Raw genomic sequence first — 21,749 nt, forward strand, 5'->3', positions numbered from 1 at the left:
GTGCTCTAAGCAGAGTACATCACATCCAAAGTCCAAGGGTGTGGGAGTGCATGGCCTGTGGAGGGACAGTGAGTAATGGATGCAGCTGTAGGGTCCATTGAGTTGGGGAATGGGAGGACAAAAGATCAAGGCCAGACAGGCAGACTGAACCAGGTGATGACAGCCTGCTAGCTGTAGCCCAGCCTGGACCTCTATCCACTAGATGCCAGTGGCATCCCGTCCCTAGGTGTAACAGCCAGAAAGGTCTGCAGGCGTTGCTCAACGTTCCCTGGAGGAAATCACTGTGGTGAGAACCACTGGGGTAGCATAAGCTCCTTGAGGTTAGGGCTGGCCTAGAGTAGGTTATCATGGCTGTTTGTTGAATGAATGAATGAATGAATGAATGAAGCAAAAACAAAAAGATTGGAATGGGGAAAGAATATGTTATTTGAGTCCAGAAGAAAGACAGAGAGCATTAATGAGAGTACAGGGCATTTTAACGAGCAGAGGAGAAAAGCTAAAGTTCACTCTGAATTCATAAATAAAGGTCACTGCTTAGTGGGTCAGAGGAAATGGTAGGCTTGAAGTTTGAAGGGAATGGATAAGAATCCAAAGCAGCCATGAAGCTGGAAAATAGACCCCCAAGTCAGACACGCCCTCTACTAGAGTCTAAGAGGTGGTAGGGAGCTTACTGTTTTACTTTCATAGTGTTTAGCATTTATCAGGGGGGAATACCGATCTTCTGTTGACAGCAGTTATATGGAGTTTATTTAAAGTGTACTGGTAAAGAAAATGACCTGAAAAATAGAGTAATGCTAGATATTATATACCCAGCAAAGTTATCATTCAAAACAAACAGTCAAATAAAGAGTTTCCCAGACCAAAAAAAAAAAAAAAAAAAAGGCTAAAGGAGTACATCACCACCCTGAAGTGGGTGTGGCCAGCCTGAAAACGGGATAAATTGAAGATAATGCTGGGAATTACAACTGTAATTGTAAAAACAAACCCTGAAGGGGGTGTGGCCAGCCTGAAAACGGCCCTCAGCCCCTCACCCAGGCTGGCCACACCCAATGGGGTGAGGGTCCCCACTGGGGGGCTTGACCAGCCTGCAAACAACCATCAGCCCCTCACCCAGGCTGGCCACACCCAATGGGGTGAGGGTCCCCACTGGGGGGCTTGACCAGCCTGCAAACAACCATCAGCCCCTCACCCAGGCTGGCCAGGCACCCCAGCGGGGTTTCAATTGAAACCTTGTAGCCTTGAGCGGAGGCCACAGCAGGCTGGAAGAAGGTATCTGGGTTTATTTATCTAAATTGGGTATCCCAATTTAAAATTGTTTTAAATCAATTACAACTGTAGTTGATTTCTGATGTCAGAGAGTTGGGTCCTTCACAGTAATGTTATGAAGATGGAACAAGTGGTGACGTCAGCGTGTGGATGCCTGGAATTGGAAAATAAAAGGAGCCCAGCTGACGTTGGAGCTCAAGGCTTCCTTCACTTCTGCTGCAAGGCCTGTGTCTGGGTCACAGTAGCGTGGACCCACCCCCCTGGGTGCTGCCGCTGCCATGTGTCTCCTCACAAACCAGCTCCTGGCCCCAGCCCTTCAGCCAAAGCGTTCCCTGTGGTCCAGGAGGATGCTCTGCCCACCAACATGCACAAAGGGGCTGCAGTCCAGTCGTGGGTCTCTCTGCTCTAAACACCTAACCAACCCTCCCTGTAAATATCTTCTAGCCATTCCGATTGTGTCTTGGCATCTCAGCCAGATGCAAAGGTCCTTGCAAGTAGGAACCACACCTGCATTCTTCCCTCCCTCCACCCAGGGAAGGGCATGGGGATCTGGGGATGGTGTGTCATCTTGGAGCAAGGGCCATAAGAGCCAGTCATCTACTTAATTCCAAGTTAATGACCTGATAATGACCGGTTGCAGCCAGAATGCTTGGGCACCTAAAAACCATTCATTTTATTCCTTTAGATCAGAGGTTCTCAACCTATGGGTCGTGACCCCTTAGGGGGTTGAACAACCCTTTCACAGGGGTCGCCTAAGACCATCGGAAAACACATATATAATTACATATTGTTTTTGTGATTAATCACTATGCTTTAATTATGTTCAATTTGTAACAATGAAAATACATCCTGCATATCAGATATTTACATTATGATTCATAACAGTAGCAAAATTACAGTTATGAAGCATCAACGAAAATAATTTTATGGTTGGGGGTCACCACAACATGAGGAACTGTATTAGAGGTTTGCGGCATTAGGAAGGTTGAGAACCACTGCTTTAGATGCTTTTAAATGAGTCATGAGTCTCCAGGAGATAACCTATGTAGAGGTCTTGCTCTCCAATTGCAAGTACTGTGCAAGGTGGTATTATTCCCACCTTGGGGACACACAGAAAAGATGCGTGAGTCCTAGACCCTCATCCTTCCATGCCCCATCCCCATCTTTCCAGATGGGGTAAGTAAGACTGTTATAGTATGGGTAAAAGAAGGCAGGTGTCATTTAACTTTCACGAAATCTTGAACTGGGGGGAGAAGGGGTGCAGGATAACATTCTGTAAAATAAACCGAGGAGGAATCCTGGATGGTGAAAGCTTCGTGGAGGGCCAGGAATAACAGGTACAGGCTGTTCTGTGCTGAGGGTTCCTGGCCAGTGTTTTAACAACCAGCAATATTAACTTTACGTCTTAATCAAGGCGGAGGCACTCTCAGCAAGCCTCAAAACATTACCTCCCCAAGAATCCACTCTAAGTACAGTAGGGGTCTTTTTAAGTCCTGAGTACCACACATTACACTTAGCAGCTAGCCAACCATTTTATTTCCTTCCTGCCTAATGTAATTTTTCTGTCTTTTTCTACATAAAGGATTTCAGGTATTTTTTTTCAAAAAATGATTGTCCCTCCTAAATTAACCTGGCTTCTGTTTCCAACAATCAAATGAGCTAAGAAAATGAGTCAGTGCTTCTAACTAGCTTCTAAGTAACCAGATGTAAAGATTCTCCTCCACAGCCATCATTTGAAGTGTCAAATTTCTGATGGGGGTACAATGTTGTCGGCTGGGAGTGGGGGGGAGGGGAAGGGGGTCAGGAGAGGAAGGGCTTATCCTGAAAGTAGGGCCAGGCAGTTTGTCCACTAAACCAGGCTCCTCTGTGGATGAAGCCACGTGCATTGCCTCCTGCCCCCTCACTTCTTAGTCATTCATTCAATCATGGAACAAAAATTATTATGTAGGTACATGGTTATGTAAGTGCTCATTGAACAAGTCTGACAGGAGCCTCGCCCTCCAGGCCCTACAGTCTAATGGAAGTTCAACAGCTAAACCAGACTGTTTCAGTAATTAATTTATTCCCCAGATAATTATTGATTATGTTGTTTTTCTTTTTTTAAAAAAAATATATTTTTTATTGATTTCAGAGAGGAAGGAAGAGGGAGAGAGAGATAGAAACATCCATGATGAGAGAGAATCATGGATCGGCTGTCTCCTGCAAGTCCTCCACTGGGTATCGAGCCCGCAACCCAGGCACGTGCCCTTGACTGGAATCGAACCTGGGACCTTTCAGTTCGCAGGCTGACGCTCCATCCACTGAGTCAAACCGGCTAGGGATTATGTTGTTTTTCAATAAGTAATCATTGAGCCTTTACTATAGGCAAGGTACTGAGAATCAGTGTTAGCAAGACAGGCAGATCCGTGCCCTCAAGGGCTTAGGTTGAGGGGCAGTTAAACAAACGAGATGACCTCTGAGACGATGAGCGCCCACTGAAAACAGTACAGCAGGTGTTGTGATGGAGGACCCAGGGTGGTTGTGATGGGGGGAGGACCCAGGCTGGTTGTGATGGAGGACCCAGGGTGGCTGTGATGGAGGGAGGTCCCAGGGTGGTTGTGATGGAGGGAGGTCCCAGGGCTGGTTGTGATGGAGGGAGGACCCAGGGCTGGTTGTGATGGAGGGTCCAGGCTGGTTGTGATGGAGGACCCAGGGTGGTTGTGATGGAGGGAGGTCCCAGGGTGGTTGTGATGGAGGGAGGACCCAGGCTGGTGGTGATGGAGGGAGGACCCAGGGTGGTTGTGATGGAGGACCAGGGTGGTTGTGATGGAGGGAGGACCCAGGGTGGTTGTGATGGAGGGAGGATCCAGGCTGGTTGTGATGGAGGGAGGTCCCAGGGTGGTTGTGATGGAGGGAGGACCCAGGGTGGCTGTGATGGAGGGAGGACCCAGGGCTGGTTTGATGGAGGATCCGGGCTGGGGATCTGCTGAGGAAGGTGAGAAGGAAGGCCTCTCTGTAGGGTGACTTCTGCGCAAGGGCCCTATGAACCCGGGCCCTCCGTCCTGTTCCACGGAGCACCCATGCCTCCTAACTGAACCCTTCATGCAGACATTAACCATATTGTTTGACGTTAGTTTCTCGTTGTCTATTTGTCTTCTTTCCCTCCAAGGTCATAACCCCTGTGAGGGCAGGTGGAAGCAGAGGTGACTGGTAGGCTGCCTGGATGCGTCTGGAGCCCCAATAGCATGGCCGAGACGGCGGTGGGAGGAATCGTCTAATGGCGCCAAGAACATTTGCTCAAGTCAAGGCGACAGGCCTGTCCACACCACCCGCTGATGGCAGCTGTCAACAGGCCTGGCGACGCCTGATGATGGTGGGCGGGGCGGGAGGAGCGGGCGGGGCGGGGCGCCGGGAACCCGCTGGGCCAGGCCCAACTCTGCCCAGAGGTCAGCCTCCCGCGACGCCCTCGAGGGGGCGGGCCGCCCGCCGCGCCTGCGCAGCACCACGGCCTCGCAGCGGCTCCCGGCGCTGCCCGCGAACTGCGCCGACGCGGCGCCCGGCGCTAAGGGGCGGGGCTTGGTTGCGCCGCGCGCTAGGCCGGCGCCCAGCCCGGGCCGGGATAGGGCGGGGGCTCCGCGTCGGGACGTCCCGGCGTCGGGCCCGACGGCGCGTGCGCGCTGCGCGACCAGCGGGAGGCGAGGGGGCAGGGCGGGGGCCGGTGCGGCCTCTTTGCCTCTTTGCGCCGCCGGGACGCCGCGCGGGACGCCGGCACCATGAAGATTTGGACTTCGGAGCACGTCTTTGAGTAAGTTCGGGGCGTGGGACGGGTCGGTGGGGGACGCGGGGCCACTGTGGAGTGTGTGGGGGGAGGGGAGAGGGGGGCAGGTTGGGCCCGAAGTGGTGGCGAGGTCGAGGCGCCCCGCAGGAAGCTTCCCGGCGTCGGGCCGAGTTGGGGAGCTGGATCTGAGCCCCACGGGGTTCTGGGGGCGCCCGCGCGGCCCTGCTCCCGGGAATGGGCCCCCAGGACGTCCCGGCCCCGCCGCCGCCCCGCCGGGAGGGGGCCAGAGGCGCGGTACCTGCGGCCGGCCCCCGGGTGGCGGGAGCGTCGCCGAACACGAGTTCCTGGACGACACTCGGGCGAGCGGCCCCCCGCTTGGACCCCCGGCTTCCAAAGCCGGGACGCGGCCCGGGGACCCCGAGGGCGTGTGGGCTGGGCCGAGAGTCCCGGGCGGCCCCGCCAGCGCCGGGTGGAGTCTCACGTCGGAATGTGACTGGACGAGCGCCGGCGACCTGGAGGCGACACTTCCGGCAGCTCGAGGCCAGGAGGAGCTGCCCGGATCGGAGTCCGGGTGCCGCGCCGCCTCCTGCGCGCCCGGTGACCTCGGTCCCCTCCACCGGGGACGCAGAGGGCGAGGGTGGGCGGGGTGCCTCGGGGGCCGCCCTCGGGGACGGCCCGGGTTGCCGAAATGGTCAGTGACGGAGGGAATGGCCTGGAGCCGCGGGTGTTGGGAACTAAACCTCCTTCTGGGTGTCGGACTCCACGCACGAAAGAACCGCCCGCCACGCGTGTAGTCAGTGGGTCTGCCGTCGCCGGAAGGACCTCGGCCCCGGGCACGCCGCCCTGTCCCAGGGCGCGATCTGTCCGAATCTCCTTCCGAGCTGCCTTGTGTGATCTTGCCGAGGAGCCACATTGTTTTAGCTCTCATAGCTTTGCAGTGTGTTTTAGTTTCCCTGTCTGATGAACAGTGTTCCCGAGGGCAGTTTTAAAAGAAGTTGTAAACTTCTGACCTGCTCGGAGCCCGCTGGGCCCTGGGACGCGTGGGATGTTGGAGTCCCAGGGAGGATTTCTTTTCTTCCTGGTTGGTTATGGTTCTGGGGGCAGGGACCCTGCGCTCCTAGTCTTTCTGATCATCTCCCGCCGGGACACATTCTTCACTGCTCCGTCGGCCCTCGGGACCAGGGGTGATCCTCTGCCAGGTTTAAGGGCGTCCATTGCTGGGACTGACTGCGCCTCCTGAGGATAGTCTTCTCCGTCTCCCCTAACACTCTGTTCCCTGGCTTGTCCCCAGCCCCTCTCTGCCCTTCTTTCTTTAATGTTTCCAACGTTCCCTTTGGGTATCAGTATTGAGTGAGATTCTGTTGTCGGCCTTCTTGTCTAGCATTTTATCAGTGATTCTTAATCTTTATTTTTCTCTTTTTGCCACAGACTTCTCTGGGATTTGAGGAAATCTCTGGGGCCCTCCTCCCAGAAGACAGACATGTTCACGTAAAAGCTGTACATGTCCTGGGAGAAGAAGTCCTGATCCTGACTCTGTCCAGATACTCAGGGCTTTTCCATCATGGTCCTAGCTGATTTGTACACATTAGGGCACCAGAATCGGTACTTTGGGCCCATCTAGTCTTGAACTTCACATCCTTACTTTCAGGTCCTACCAGACATCTCTACTCACCTGTCCCACGGGCTCTTCAAACTCAGCATACCTGAAATTAAAGTCATTGTCTCCCAGTAATCTTAGACCACTTCCCTACGTATCTAACTTAAGGATGATCCAATCTAATAACAATGCCTAAGGCAGCGGTTCTCAACCTGTGGGTCGCGACCCCTTTGGCGGTCGAATGACCCTTTCACAGGGGTCGCCTAAGACCATCCTGCATATCAGATATTTACATTACGATTCATAACAGTAGCAACATTACAGTTATGAAGTAGCAACGAACATAATTTTATGATTAGCTCACAACAAGGGCCAGAAGGTTGAGAACCACTGGTCTAAGGCATTATTCTGTGTGTACCCATCTTTGGTTTCCCACACTTCCTTCTGAGGCCTAGCATGTAGTTGGCATCCAGTTGTGAAGTCATTCATTGGCTCCTTCATCAGCTGTGAATGCCCACAATGCACCTACCAGGCACTGTTCTTGGGATTGGCAGAATTTGTTGTTACTTCAGTGGAGTGGCAGTGTCTCCCACCTCATTTTATAGGTGAAGAAATTGGACAGGTCAGTAAGCCACCACCAGGTTCTCCGGACTGCCCTTTGGTGCTATGAGTATCTTCCAGTGTGAGATCTCACATAATTACACTGAGACAGTTAAAATTAATTGCAGGAAGACTGTGCATCTTAATAGGCCTCCTTTGTAATGTTTGAGCTAGTTCTATTTCATAAAGCAGTCTTAGTTCAAGCAAGTCAACGTGGGTGTTTTCCAGTTGGCTCAGAGAGGAGAGAAGGCCTAAATTACAAATATTGTATAACCACCCCGAAGCCATGCAATTATTCATTTTTTTTGAGGGGATAAGGTAAAGAGTTAAGTGCAAGGAGACTAGCTGACCATGGTATGGGGCTAGATGGAGTCAGGAAAAGGGTTTGTCCAATTTTCATTTTAGATAGTTGCTTTGGTAATAATCAGTGCTTGTCCTGTATCACTCCTATTTGTGAGGGCTATTTAGATTAATAAAATATCTCCACTTACATAACTGCATTGATTGCTGAGTAAGGCCTGATATTAAAGACAGAATGAGGTTCGTTTATTTAATATGGTAGCAAAAATTAAAACATCCTATATAGCCCTAACTGGTTTGGCTCAGTGGATAGAGCGTCGGCCTGCGAACTGAAGGGTCCCAGGTTCGATTCCAGTCAAGGGCATGTACCTTGGTTGCAGGCACATCCCCAATAGGGGGTGTGCAGGAGGCAGCTGATCGATGTTTCTAACTCTATCCCTCTCCCTTCCTCTCTGTAAAAAATCAATAAAATATATTTTAAAAAATAAAATAAAACATCCTATATAATGAAAGCCTAATATGCAAATCGACCAAATGTCGGAATGACTGGCTGGCGGGGGGTTGGGGCCGGTAAGCGGGCAGCGCCAGACCAGCCAAGGTGGATGCCAGTGGGCACAGGGAGGGGATGATGATCGGGGGACAGTGGTGACCAGGCAATGGGGTGCGGGGCCAGGCATGCACCAGGCAGTGCCATTGCCCCGATTGGCCCACCCGTCACCTCCCACAGAGGGAGGCCAGACTGTGGTTTAGGCCTGCTCCTCATCAGTGGTACGTCCCCCAAGGGCTCCCAGACTGGGCACAGGCCGGACTGAGGGGACCCTCCCCCCCCCCAACAAGTGCACAAATTTTCATGCACCAGGCCTCTAGTTCCAAATAATGTCACTGGTTGTCCAGGGTTTTGAGATTTTCCTTCTGTCGATGTGAAGTAGTTGTCAGACTTGGTTCTCTGAAAGTTAAGTCACCTTTCATATTCAGTGTAGTTCATGAGGGCTCCTTTGAAAAGGATGTCTTTTGTACAGCCTCCTATTCACATAAGTTGTAGAGTGAACGAATGTACATCACGTTTGAATCACCAGGCACATGTGCTTTCTCAAGAGATGAAGATGCTGCAGGTTCCATTTCAATCCTAGAAGATAAGCAAATCTTAATATATTAAGAAATAGCATATTAGCAGCATCTTAAAAACATTTTATTGTCTTTTCAAAGCCAACCAGAACCACTCCTCGGAGCAAAGCAATGGATCAAGATTGATTGGAGGGGGTCACTGTTATTTATTACCTTAATGTAGAGAAAAATACATTTTTAATATGGTATTTAAATCAGTAATGTTTTGAATCTTTGTTATCACTGTAAGAATTTACAGGGCAAATAAGGTCTTTACTCTCGTTACTTTGTAGCTTTGTATAATTGGGGTCAGACAAAAAGATAAATGGTATAATTTTTGTTGCTTGATTCTGTAGAATATAATTTTTATGAATTTGGTTCTTAGAAACAAAATTTCATGTGAAAATAGACATGGGTAAATAGGAAAGATTATTTAAAAACCTGTACTGTGATGCTCCGTAGGCTGTTTTAATCTTTTTAATCTTTATAGAAATCAATTGTACCATATAACCTGTGCTGAAAAAAGACTAAAATGTATATTTTTAAAATTTAGATTGAGCCCCTAAACTCATCTTTTGAGAAAATTTTCCCTAGGTATATTAAACTTCAATTGCAAAGAATAATTTGATGGGTTATAAAATGCTTAATTTAAAGGTATATTTTTAAATGTTTGATTGTGCTTTATGTTGCAGCCACCCATGGGAAACTGTTACAACAGCCGCAATGCAGAAATATCCAAATCCTATGAACCCAAGCGTGGTTGGAGTCGATGTATTGGACAGACATGTAGATCCTTCTGGAAAGTTGCACAGCCATAGACTGCTCAGCACAGAGTGGGGCCTGCCTTCCATTGTGAAATCTGTAAGTGTGTCTTTATTCCTGCAGAAATGTGACTGCTGGGGAGAAGTTTTCCAAACCACATTATAATTTCAAATAGGCTGTGGGAGCAGATTCTGAATGTCATTTTTTCATCAGTTCAAATTGTATTATAATAAACTTGACTTATGAGTGTATAATGAATTGGAAATATTATTACAGTCTTCATGAAGGCACCTGATAAAACTTTCTGAAGGAAGCCAGCTAATGCTCTGTAGTTTAAAATGAGGAATATCCTACTTTTCCTGTTTTTGCCAGCAACTTGAGACCAACAGTAAGATTTGGAAATAATGATTTGGAGGGGATTGTTAGCTGACAGTTGTGTGGTCAGTGGTGGTTCGTGCACATGAAGAGAACAGCATTTTCTTGGCCTTCCTGTTGCCACATCGTTCCAAGATCTGGGCCTCCTCTCCATACATTTCAAAACAGAGTTCTATTCAGTTTCAGGCAAGCAGGCTTTAGTGATTCAATTTAACCAGTAAGAAACTGGAATGCCAGTTTATAGTGTGGGAAACTATGGTATGATAAGTGGATCCAGTTTTTTGTAGAAGTTCCCTTTCTAGAAGGTAAACAAAAGTACACCGTTTGCAACAGGAAGGCACTGATTGCTTCCTTTGTACAAACCACTGCATTAGGTAATGGGGGCCCAGAAATGAGGAGATTGGGTGATTGGCTTGGGGCAAGGCACGGGGAGTGACACTCACTGGGTGTGATGTCCTCCTTCATGACGTGGCTGTTTATGCCTGGAGAATGAGGCCGTTGCACCGTCTCCTTTGGATGGCTCTAGGAAAGTGCTGACTGGTGCTCTGAGCTCTTGTTCCAGATGCCATGTTTCCCAGACCCTCTGAGTCCCACGTTTCAGCCTGCTCCTTGGCCATTGGCAGGTCCAGCATCCTTCATCACTGCAGTGCGCTCAGTGGGCTGCTTGCTCATTGCCTCTGGGCAGGGTGTTGTGTGGCGTCTCATCTTATCCATGGGGTGTGAATTCCTGGTATCTCAGATGGGCCTCCATTCTGACCTTTGTCTGATGCCTCATGGATTTGTTTTGTTTTTTACGAAACAGATTTTTGGTTCAAGACATTAACACATTTTACTTTCAAATAAAATATTGATACACTTGTTAAGAAATCCTTCCTCCTCTGATTACTATTTGTGGATGTTTTATTTAGCTGATTGGTGCGGCAAGAACCAAAACATATGTGCAAGAACATTCTGTAGTTGATCCTGTAGAGAAAACAATGGAACTTAAATCCACTAATGTAAGTTTTGGCTTCCTTTTGTCTTATTTTAAACTATTTGGCCTAAGTTTTTGTCACTCCTAGTGTTGAAGAAATGAATCTAGCTCTGTGTGGGCGTTTAGGCAGTCAGCACTCACATTCTCTGCTGCCTTTGCCTTTTTGCAGCTTAGCCTCACCACTCAGTGAGCCTACTTAGCATTTTTTTTTTAAATATATTTTATTTATTTTTTACAGAGAGGAAGGGAGAGAGATAGAGAGTCAGAAACATCGATGAGAGAGAAACATCGATCAGCTGCCTCCTGCACTTCTCCCACTGGGGATGTGCCCGCAACCAAGGTACATGCCCTTGACCGGAATCGAACCTGGGACCCTTCAGTCCGCAGGCCGACGCTCTATCCACTGAGCCAAACCGGTTTTGGCAAGCCTACTTAGCATTTGTAGGGGCTAGCACTCAGTAAAATTACTTGGGATTCTGTGTGTTAGTACTCTTACAATGCTTTTGTCAAATTTATTATTTTTAATAAAAAGAATGAAATTTAAATTTTGTCTACACAGTAATATCGAAGTGGTTTATTTGTTCTTGTTCTGTATACAAAATTTGGGTTTGTGACTTAATTTTGGAAATGTTTTTAGTCCTGGTTTCCCACATGAATTGAATTTTTTTTTTTTTAATTTCTATAGATTTCATTTACAAATATGGTTTCAGTAGATGAGAGACTTATATATAAACCACATCCTCAGGACCCAGAAAGGTAAGTAAAAAAATGGTATAACAAACTTATTTTACAGGTGTTTTAATTCTTTTACCAAATATTATTTTAAAAAATGAAAGTTAGATCATTCTGAAACTGTGTGAATTTGTTTTGTTCCAGAACTGTTTTGACTCAAGAGGCCATCATCACTGTGAAAGGAGTGAGCCTCAGTAGTTACCTGGAAGGGCTGATGGCGAGCACAATATCTTCAAATGCTAGTAAAGTACGTGAGGCTGCCCCCTGGTTAATGTTATTCCTGGGTTTTGTTTTTTGGAAGAGCTTAGCGGTGAGCATGTGTTTGTCCTCACAAGCCAATTTTCAGCCATGATACAATGAGAATCCATGTAAGCTGTACTTGCACAGATTCTGGGCCCAGTACAGCTTGGTGTCCGGGCCCAAGCTCTAACTCTTAGCGGCCTTGCTCAGTTAAGTTAACCTTTCTATGCCTTAGTTTACCATCTATGAAGTGGAGGTTAACTGTCCATCTCACAGGGGTAGGCATGAAGAGTTAATGAGATAACATGGAAAATGTGTTGCCCAGGGCCCAGCATGTGGGAAATACTTGATTACGTGGCGCCATGTCATTTAAAGCACCAATTCTCAACCTTTTTTCATTATCATTTCCCCCGTCCCAGATCCATTTCAGACATCTTTTTCTGATCACCCTACCCTGTGTAGTTAATTGATAGATAATGCTTTATACATAAAAAGGTAGATTTTTTCCACCAACCCAGCTAATTTTTGCCCCATTGAGAACACATGATTTAAACTAAGTTTAGAGAAAAGGATGCTTAGTGCACTGTTCTATAACACTTAATGTAATCATTCAGCAGTCAGAAGATATTCATAGATAGACACCCGCTTTGTTCCAGACAGGGTATGAGGCTAGACTGGGGATACATCTGGAAATAAAAAAATGTGGTCCCTGCCCTTGTAGAACTAAGAAAGGCAACATTCATTGCAGTGTATCCTTAGAAAAGGAAAAGTGCAGGAAGGTATAAGAGTGTTTAATGTGTATTCGGTGAGTGATGGTGACAGCTGCATGAGGGGTGCCATGGTTGTGAGGGATGTGCAGGGCCTCTGCACACTCAGACAGGAGCTGAGTGTGCAGAGGCCCTGAAGCAGGAAAAATGAAGTGCTGCTGCTGTTTCTCCTTAACGGAACTGCACAGAGCATAGTGTGCCAGGAGAGAATGGTTGAGGAAGCCAGGGACCAGATCTCTCAGGATTTTGGTTTAAATCTTTGGTTTAGCACTTACATAGGATCTTGGTTTCAAATACATAAGAAGAAAAAGGGGGGTTTGGTTTCACCCCCAAAAAGGTCACTACTCTAATCATGAAATAAATGAAACATCACTGTCACTTGGAGAACATCTTTTGCATACAAAATAAAAATCAGCCGAAACCGGTTTGGCTCAGTGGATAGAGCGTCGGCTTGCGGACTGGAGGGTCCCAGGTTCGATTCCGGTCAAGGGCATGTACCTGGGTTGCGGGCACATCCCCAGTGGGGGATGTGCAGGAGGCAGCTGATCGATGTTTCTCTCTCATCGATGTTTCTAACTCTCTATCTCTCTCCCTTCCTCTCTGTAAAAAATCAATAAAATATTAAAAAAAAAAAAAATAACAAAATAAAAATCAGTTGATGGAGCATGTCAGTTGCTCAAGGCATTTGTTATTTGGTAAATAACATCAGGAAGAAGCAGCAAATGATCTGTCCTGGTGAGGTTTAGTTAGACTTGTAATGCCCACTGCTACTTCCTGGTGTTCCATTTATTTGATAGATGCCTTTGGTCTCACTCAGTAACAATAAATGTATTGGATTTTTTTTAAGGGCCGAGAAGCAATGGAATGGGTAATACATAAATTAAATGCTGAGATTGAAGAATTGACGGCTTCAGCAAGAGGAAGCATGAGGACGCCAATGGCAGCAGCAGCATTTGTAGAGAAATGATGAAAGTGGTATACAACACCCAGTCCCCCAGATCTCTACGAGCTGGCATTATATTTATTGTTATTTAAAAAATACATTAAAAACTATATTTTAGGTAGATTTTTTTTTAATAAGCTGAAGAAAGGGTATGTGACTTGATCAAAACAAGGAGGTACGGTGTTTCTACATAAAAGGGAACATCTGAAATTAGTGTTGTTTGAAATTACTCTGGTTTTGAAGATTCCATAGTTATGTGAGAATTTAACAATTTTTGAATGGTACTTGGAAATTGGTGTTAGCATATTAAGTCTCCTTCAGGTTTAATTTTAAAGCTTTTCATGCATTGGAACTCTACCTGGCTTTGGACCAACCCCAGGACAAAGCAGAGCCACCTCCAATAGACACAATTGTTCTGCTGTGGGAAACTTCAAGAGGGAATTCACTTTCAAAGGAGAAATTATATAGTTTAAAAGATATAAATTTGTATAAAATAACTTGCTCTGCTTGCTATAAACCACCGTTAAAAACCAGTGTTTTAATTTGGTACTTAAATGACATTTTTGGAGTTAAAATTATCACTCAAGTAATATTTAACTGCATCTTTATTCTCTGAAAGAGTACTGTATTGATTTGCCAAAGTTTTGTAACTTAGTGAAGATATTACCTTCCATAGATTTATACTTTATGACCTATATGCTGTATTGTGGGCCGGTTATGTTAACTGAAAAAATAAAGTCATTACCGAAATTTTTCAGCACTCTGAACTTAAACAGAAGAGCAGCTGTTCACATCTTTTAGCATTTCACATTTGTCTGACTTGTAAATTGCCATGTGTCAGAATTATGGTTCTGTAATTGCTAAAATATGATCTGCCAGGTTATTTGAATATAATTACTTTTTGAAGTAATTGTGACCACAGAACATCTTTTTTACATGAGGAGCTGTACATCACTTGAAATTGCCTAAATGATGTCTTATCTGGGGTACAAATCCCAGGTACCTACTGTTTTTAATAATATGGTGCCACTGAAGGGGTGGAGGTAGAAAGGGGGAGAAAGGCATTGGCCTAAGATAACCACTACATGAATTGCTTTGTGATTTTTATTTATGGGGAATCCTCATTTTGGGAGCCAAAGGGCCACTGCACTCAGAAAAACAATCCAGTAAATGTATTTTGTCTCATATTTTGTAGCAGTTAATTATCAACCATTAAAAAATATCTTTGATACTTGCAACTGTTGCTTATAGAGTATTTTTGTTAAAAGGTGATTAGCTCTTGCATTTAACAGTGCTTAATGTGATCAACTTCTAGTCAGGTTTCCTATAAAAGAAACCAGGTAATATATGTACATAAACCACAGAAATAGTATACCAAACTATTTAAAAATTAGTGTTTTCTACTTAAATTATTGTTTAGCTTGAGACTTCTTGGGGCATTTGTAAAAGCAAATGAAATTCAATAAGGTTTTTGATTATTTTTGTAACCAGAGATAGTTTTTACAATTGAAATAACATTTCAGCTAAACAAAATATTGCTAAGTACTGATTTTTTATTAATAGTTGCCTTCTATGCCCTAGCTGGTTTGGCTCAGTGGATAAGAGTGTCGGCCTGTGGAGTGAATAGTCTCAGGTTTGATTCCAGTTGGGGGCATATGCCTGGGTTGCCGAATTGATCCCCAGTGAGGGCATGCAGGAGACAGCTGGTCAAGGATTCTCTTTCATCATTGATGTTTCTCTCCCTTCCTCTCTAAAATATATATATATATATATATGTATATATATATATATATATAAAATTTTAAAGTTGCCTTGTATGATTTCTGTAAATTATACTTGTTCTGAAAAAGGTGTAATGAATGCACTGATAAAAAGGTTTAAGTTTTATTCTGTTCGATTTTGTTTTAGTGAGAGCTAGTTATAAAATTCTCTAAATTTTTATTTTCCTGTGTAATTACTCCTTTCATTTAAATAGCTGGTAGTTTATGGCTTTTACCTGTAAAGACAGAGATGCACAGCAAGCAAATACATTTGAGAGGACTACACTGGAAGTGTTCATCGAATAGACTCTTGGATTAGGAGCATCTTATCCTATTTAATATTAAAAGTGGATTTTACACTAAGAACCTTTCTTAATAAAAACTTTATGGTTTTTCCTGATTATAATTCTTTATATTTTTACTGATTTCAGATGAAGGGAGAGGAAGAGAAAGAAACATCAATGATGAGAAGCATTGATCAGCTACCTCCTGCAGGGCCCCCACAACCCCTACATGTGCCCTGACGGTTTAAACCGTGATCCCGGCTCATAGGTCTGTGCTCAACCATTGAGTCACACTGGCCGGCCTGGTTATAATTTCTTAAATGTAAATAGCGGAGTAAATTTTTTTTCCTCCTAAGAATACACTTAATTGTTTGTGCTGTATCCCAGCTCTGCTGAGACGGGTTTTCCACGTGTCTGGGGATCTCCCCCTTCTGCAGACAGCACAGGTTTCCCTAAGACTCTGGGAGATGTCCGGGCTGGTCACTTGTTCCCCCCGCCCCCCGTGGGGTGCGCCCCACACCAGCCACTGCTTCGCATCTCCCGTCCTCAAACCACGCGGCCGAGCGTTCCCTCCAGCTCCGCTTGCCAAAGCCGGGAACTACGGGAGCCCGCGGGGCACAAGCTCATCACCCGCCGCGCCAATCACGAGGCGTAGCCGGCCGGCCTGCTCGGCGATTGGCATTCGCGGCCCGTGCCGCACGCTCCCATTGGCTCCCGGTGCCGGGATCTACGGCGGGACAGCGGAGGCTCTTCGAAAATGCCGGGCGGGGCCGAGCGGCTGGATTGGCAGGCCAGGGGCCCCACCCCTTCCGCTTCTCAGGCCTGACCTTCCGGCCGCTGGGTCGCGCGCTGAGCCGACATTGAGGCGTCCTTACGATTCGGTCCGACCGTCCCCCCCTTTCGCGGCAACATGGTGGCCTATTGGCGACAGGCTGGACTCAGGTGGGCCCGGGCCTCGGGAGGGGAGCTCGGGGCGGCCGGGTCAGAGGTCACGCGGGCGCGTGGGGGTCGGGAGGCGAGCGCGCCCAAGATGGCGGCATTCCGGGGCTTAGGGCCGGCCGGCTGCTGCTGGGAGCGGGCGCAGCCTCGTGGGGGCCGCGCGCGCGAGCACCTGCGCGCCTACGTGGGGTGCAGCCCCGCCCCCGGCGCGACGCCCCCCGGAGACGGCGGCTCTCAGCGCAGGCCCTTTGCCCTTCTCACGACATCGGTTGTCAAAGTGGCAGGTGACATACAACGTGGGAGCTGGAAGAATGGGGGACAGCCCTCTGGATGTGGCCACTGCCAGCCGTTTCTGGGTTTGCCTTCCAGCATCAAATTGTGGCCCTTGACGATGGTGCACACTTCGTATGTTTATGGTACATTAACTCCGTGGCTCTTACCTGCAGAGAGCCCTGCGCACAGGTGGCGGTGGCTCCTGGACGCTCCCATACGGACCCCGTTTGAGGACATAGCAGCTAGTGTCCCGGGAGGACCCCTCTGGGTGCTGGGTGCCCGGTCCCTCCTGCTTCCTCTGGCCCAAGGGACACACCTCCTCACCTGCCCGGATAAAGTAGCACCTCCTAGTGGCGCCCCTGGGTAGAGGCTGGGAGACGCCGAGCAGCCCCAGAGCGCCTGACTTTGCAGAACTGGGAGGAGGGTAGTCCCAGGAATGGGCACCGTTTATTAACACGTTAGGCCCCATGTCAGTCCCTGTGACTGGCACCACACTTTCCGTGTGAAGCACCTACTGTGTGCGGGAAGGGGTGACTCATGCTTCTCACACTTTGTCTCTCCTCCTCCCACCCACAGGTGGGGCGAGTGTAATTACCCGTCTGTTTTATTCTATTGTTTCTCTGGGTGAATAAACGAGCTGAAAGATTGAACAGCCTGAAGGTCACCCAATTAGTAAGAGTGGAAGCAGGCATTGGAACGCCTACCTCTTGGCCAAAAAAACCCCTAATCTGAAAACATGAGAAAATAGACAGGATCGCTCCCCCCTCGCCCCCCTTCCTGTTTTCAAAAAGTGTACAAGTGAGCTGACATCTTGAAAATAAGATGTTGATGGGCGTCCATCTACCAAACAGGAAGCAGGCTGTTAGATATTTTGCTAGAATTGATGATATTCTCAAAGGACTGGTGCAGTTTAATTTGGAAACCTTGATTGGGAAGTATGTTTAATGGCAGAATTGTGAAACGGGATCCAATATTCTCAGGAAAACCTTTAAATAATTAATCAGAGGGAGAACTTTTAATTCAAAATAGTTTTTTTCTCTTTTAATTATACATACTTTACCTTGTCAGAATAATATAAAAAGTTTCAAATAGAGAAATTGGGAGGAATCCCTCATGTTATAGACTCCATTAACATTTAGGTCTGCTTCTTGTGCTATGGGTTTTAAAAAATATATATCTATGCATATTTTATTTTTTAATATATTTTTATTGATTTCAGGGAGGAAGGGAGAGGGAGATAGAAACATCGATGATGAGAGATAATCATTGATCAGCTGTCTCTTGCACGCTCCACACTGGGGATCGAGCCCACAACTCAGGCATGTGCCCTGACCAGGAATTGAACCATGACCTCCTGGTTCATAGGTCGAGCTCAACCACCGAGCCACGCCAGCCAGGCTGTGCATCTTTTATTTTAATATGTATTAAAGAGGGGAAAACAACATAAAGTACAAAAACTAAAGCCCACCCATCCTAACACCAGTGAAGACTCTGGTATATTTCTTCCTGGTCTTCTTTTTCTTTGTATGGATTCCTGTTGGCATTGTCATTTCTAAATCCAGTTCTATAATAATGGACCCTCAAACCAAAGTTAAAAATATAGGAAAAAAAAGAAAACCAGTTACACAACCAATCTGGCTGGATCCTTGATAATTAACTCTGGATCGTCTCTCATTTTCTCCCAGCTACATCCGCTACTCCCAGATCTGTGCCAAAGCAGTGCGGGATGCACTGAAGACTGAATTCAAAGCAAGCGCCGAGAAGACTTCCGGCAGCAGCGTCAAAATTGTGCAAGTGAAGAAGGAATAATGTGTAAGTTCTGATTGAGTTAGAAGAGGTGCATCTTAAATTTTGAGAGTACTTTTTAAAAAAAAGTAATTTTACTTTTGAACTTGTCCCATTTTTGGTCAGTTAGTCCATGTAGAAGTTGGTGGGATAATAATGTAAAGCATACAGGTTATACAAGTCCCTTGGCAAAATCAAAGGATGTCGCCTGGGGCCCTGACAAGCAGAAGTAATTGGCACATTGATTTTCAGCTCATTTAGCCGTGCTTAGGTAGAGATCCATCTCGTTTTAATTAAACTTGTTTCATTTGCACAAAGTCAAATAATCTGGAGGATAAACTGCCCATTTTTGTAATTGCTGTTGGCGTTACATAAGAGTTCAGGAGCTTGAAAAATTACAGTTCTTTGTGTTTTTCTTTCCCCCACACCTGCTAATGTTCTCACATAGCGCTACCTAATGAAGGGCTGCAAGTGCAGGCAAGGGTCCTGCCATGTGTCAGGCAGGAGAATCTGCAAGACCCTGCAGTGAGCCCGCTTTGCCAAATGTGCTGTGCTCTCCGGGGGTCTGGCTATTCCACTTCTCCGAAGATGATGGCCGTGATAAGTTCCCTTCTGCACAGCACAAGACAGTTCTGTACGTTGGATCAGTCAGACCTTTGTGCTCTGAACTTCTAAAGTGATTTGCTCTATAAACCACTTTTTTGAACATTGTTATTTCAAAGATAAGTGAAGTAAATTACCAGAGAGATGTTTCCCAGATTTCGTTTTCTTGTTTTGCTTTTCAAAAAGCTTCCGACCCGCAGTAGCAGGGAAATGTGATAAATATTAATCCTTTGGCAGCTTGTGGTTATGAGCAATTTTACTTATTGGAACTGTCTCCCCTAAGCGCTTCTCATTTTCATTTTGAATTAGTAAATATTTTATTACCAGTCTAGAGATACAGTGTTTTGAATTTAGTCCTTTTTCTAGGGGCTCTCTGTATAATCTCATAATTCTGAGTGATGAGACCAGGTTTTACGTGGGGTTGTTTTGTTGTGAACAGTGAGCTGACTTACAGAATCACAGCCCTGCTCTGCAGCATAGTCTGGCCAAACCCCGCATCTCACTCCCATGACCTTGTGATATCCTTGGGTCAGGATGCAGCGTCCAGATCCGGAAACAAAACGTGGGCCATTCTCTGTATGTCCTGCAGGGGATTCGGCCCCCACCCCATCAGCACAGGGGGTTTTAGTGTCTTTTAAAGGCAAAGTAGTTTCTTTATTGCTAGGCAAGGGTTTGGTTTTACTAAGGGAAGTAAGTGCCTGTTGAGCTAAGGCCCTGCCACGAGCCAAGGCTCCTCACCAACCGAGTGCATTGAAGCCACAGTTATGTTATGTAATTCACTGTAAGGAGGTTATTTCCCCCATTCATGTTGGGTTTTCAAGAAAACACAGAGGACTAGCAACTTCTGCATTTTCTTTTTTCTCCTAGACCCTGACTAAAGCTTGAATGCTACATTTTCAAAGTGAAGATGTGTGGGCACAGGTTATGGCAGATTGAAAACGATCGCACTTCATGGGGAAAGTAACACCTGTCTTGTTGATGGATTGACATTGCCAATAAACCGAAACATGCTCCCCTCCGGCTGTTGTGTTGGTTTCTGTCGGACTTGTTCTTTTTCTTCATGGGAACTGTCTGCACAACTGCTGGGCCGTGACCCTGGGAACCGAGGTGTCTCAAGTAGGGGAAGCAGATTTAATATCCAGGGACCAAAGAGATACAGGAAACAGTTTGAAAGTGTCTCAAAATAGAAAGTACTCTTTTTCATGACATTAACTGACAGACTATGTCAGTAAGGCCCTGGCTGCCCCTTATCTTTGAATTGTGGAGGTCGTGTCAGAGCGTCCTGCTTGGTGCAGGCCGCCATCTCTCTAGGTAGTGTGCTGCTTGGCCAGTAGCTTAAATGAAAGTAATAACTCAAGTCCTCCATCAGAAGGAAAATACTAAATTGTAGTATTTATGTTTTTCTTGTGCACTTAAAACCTTGTCTGATGAATGAATCCTTACATTCTGGGAGTATTGCTCATAGGAAATGAGGCACAGCCTCAGTCACCAGCTTATCGAACTAATGGCCGAGCTGAAATTAAAATCCAGGCTCCTAACTGCAGTCTCGGGGTGATGATTACAACAGTTAGATGGTGTTTGTGAGGTGACTCATTTAGTCATTAAATATTTATGGATGAAGTATTATTGCAAGTGTCTTGTTTTTATCTTTCTTTGAAACTTGGAAGCACTTGGCAGAGTAAAACTTCATTGCAGCATTAACTGCTTAATTTTAGCTGTTTTTGGAGAATAGAGAACTAAGTTCGAACAGGAAATTTTGAAACACGGTTCAGTTCATGCCCTGGGACCAGTTCTCACCACGGCACTTCAGCTAATAATAATTTTAGCAGGGCCAAGAAGGAGCCCAGAAAATGTCTTTGTTCTCAGCTTGTGGAGAAGACTCCCTGCCCCAGGACACTTGACCTGTAGATTTTATTTAATTCTCAGCACAGGGCATGCCCAGAGCAGCAGAGCAGTGGGAGAGTGGGGCTGAAAGCCACTTAAAGCTCCTGTGGTCCTTTGCCCTGGGCTGTTGTCCTGCTGTTTTGAAGTCTGGGCACCTGGGTTGTTTGGTGATGGAGGGACTAGGAAGCATCATTCATACAAACAGGAGTCAGTGACTCATGAGGCCTTTAGGCCTTTTTGATAACCAGACAAAGTGAGGGGCAGGCAAAGAGCTAATTTCCAGGCAAGTAATTAGAAATGAGTCATTTATTAGGGAGGCAAATGTGATCATTGGAGGTGAGACTTAGGGACAGGGCTTGTGACATGGCAAGGATTATAAAGGAACTGAATAAAAGATCAATTTACTGCCAGCAAAGATTCTCTAAGGCTCTTTCTCTGTGATTGAAAAATACCGTGAACTGATAACTGATTAAATAAACTCTGCATCCAGCCCTGCTGGGTAGCTGGCAGAACTGTCCAGGTTACCAGGGGCCCCAATCGGATCTAGTTGTGGGTATTTTAGTCACTGGTTGGGATGGTTGAGGCTGTCGTCAATCTCTTGCAGTGCTCTGGGCTGGGAGGTGAAGGCATCGGACAAGCTTTAAAATTCGATTCTACTATGTTGGTCTCTGAGAGACCAATGTCACTGTAACGACCATACTACTAAATAAATCGGCTCTTCAAAATCAGAGGGGACAGATTTCTTTTGGCTTCTGGATTTTTAAATTTTTGTTTTGTGTTGTTGTTTTAAATCTATTTCTACCAT

The 21,749-nt window shown here is 46.3% G+C and overlaps 2 protein-coding genes across 2 annotated transcripts; both read left to right on the top strand.

Annotated features, from left to right (window-relative positions):
• Positions 1–4,914: 4,914 nt before the first annotated feature.
• PRELID3B (PRELI domain containing 3B) lies at positions 4,915–14,654 on the top strand. Its single transcript, XM_070419681.1, has 6 exons — positions 4,915–5,050; positions 9,317–9,485; positions 10,670–10,759; positions 11,420–11,490; positions 11,611–11,713; positions 13,321–14,654. The coding sequence occupies exons 1-6, from the start codon at positions 5,019–5,021 to the stop codon at positions 13,438–13,440; spliced, it is 585 nt and encodes a 194-aa protein (XP_070275782.1). The 5' UTR covers positions 4,915–5,018; the 3' UTR covers positions 13,441–14,654.
• A 1,620-nt stretch (positions 14,655–16,274) lies between these two features.
• Positions 16,275–20,078, top strand: ATP5F1E (ATP synthase F1 subunit epsilon). Its single transcript, XM_070419682.1, has 3 exons — positions 16,275–16,402; positions 18,358–18,484; positions 19,928–20,078. Exons 1-2 carry the CDS (start codon positions 16,371–16,373, stop codon positions 18,479–18,481), a joined length of 156 nt encoding a protein of 51 aa, XP_070275783.1. The 5' UTR covers positions 16,275–16,370; the 3' UTR covers positions 18,482–18,484; positions 19,928–20,078.
• Positions 20,079–21,749: the final 1,671 nt, after the last annotated feature.

Source organism: Myotis yumanensis, unplaced genomic scaffold (genome assembly GCF_028538775.1).
Source record: "Myotis yumanensis isolate MYYU_CA2020_CCGP unplaced genomic scaffold, mMyoYum1.0.hap1 SCAF_7, whole genome shotgun sequence".
NCBI lineage: Eukaryota > Metazoa > Chordata > Mammalia > Chiroptera > Vespertilionidae > Myotis > Myotis yumanensis.

What these genes read in the sequence shown, in the direction of transcription:
- PRELID3B (XM_070419681.1), top strand. Translation starts at nt 5,019, where the DNA reads ATGAAGATTTGGACTTCGGAGCACGTCTTTGA. An exon ending in ACTTCGGAGCACGTCTTTGA is followed by an intron (nt 5,051 to 9,316) that starts GTAAGTTCGGGG and finishes TTTATGTTGCAG; the next exon opens with CCACCCATGGGAAACTGTTA. An exon ending in TGCCTTCCATTGTGAAATCT is followed by an intron (nt 9,486 to 10,669) that starts GTAAGTGTGTCT and finishes TGTTTTATTTAG; the next exon opens with CTGATTGGTGCGGCAAGAAC.
- ATP5F1E (XM_070419682.1), top strand. Translation starts at nt 16,371, where the DNA reads ATGGTGGCCTATTGGCGACAGGCTGGACTCAG. An exon ending in TGGCGACAGGCTGGACTCAG is followed by an intron (nt 16,403 to 18,357) that starts GTGGGCCCGGGC and finishes ATTTTCTCCCAG; the next exon opens with CTACATCCGCTACTCCCAGA.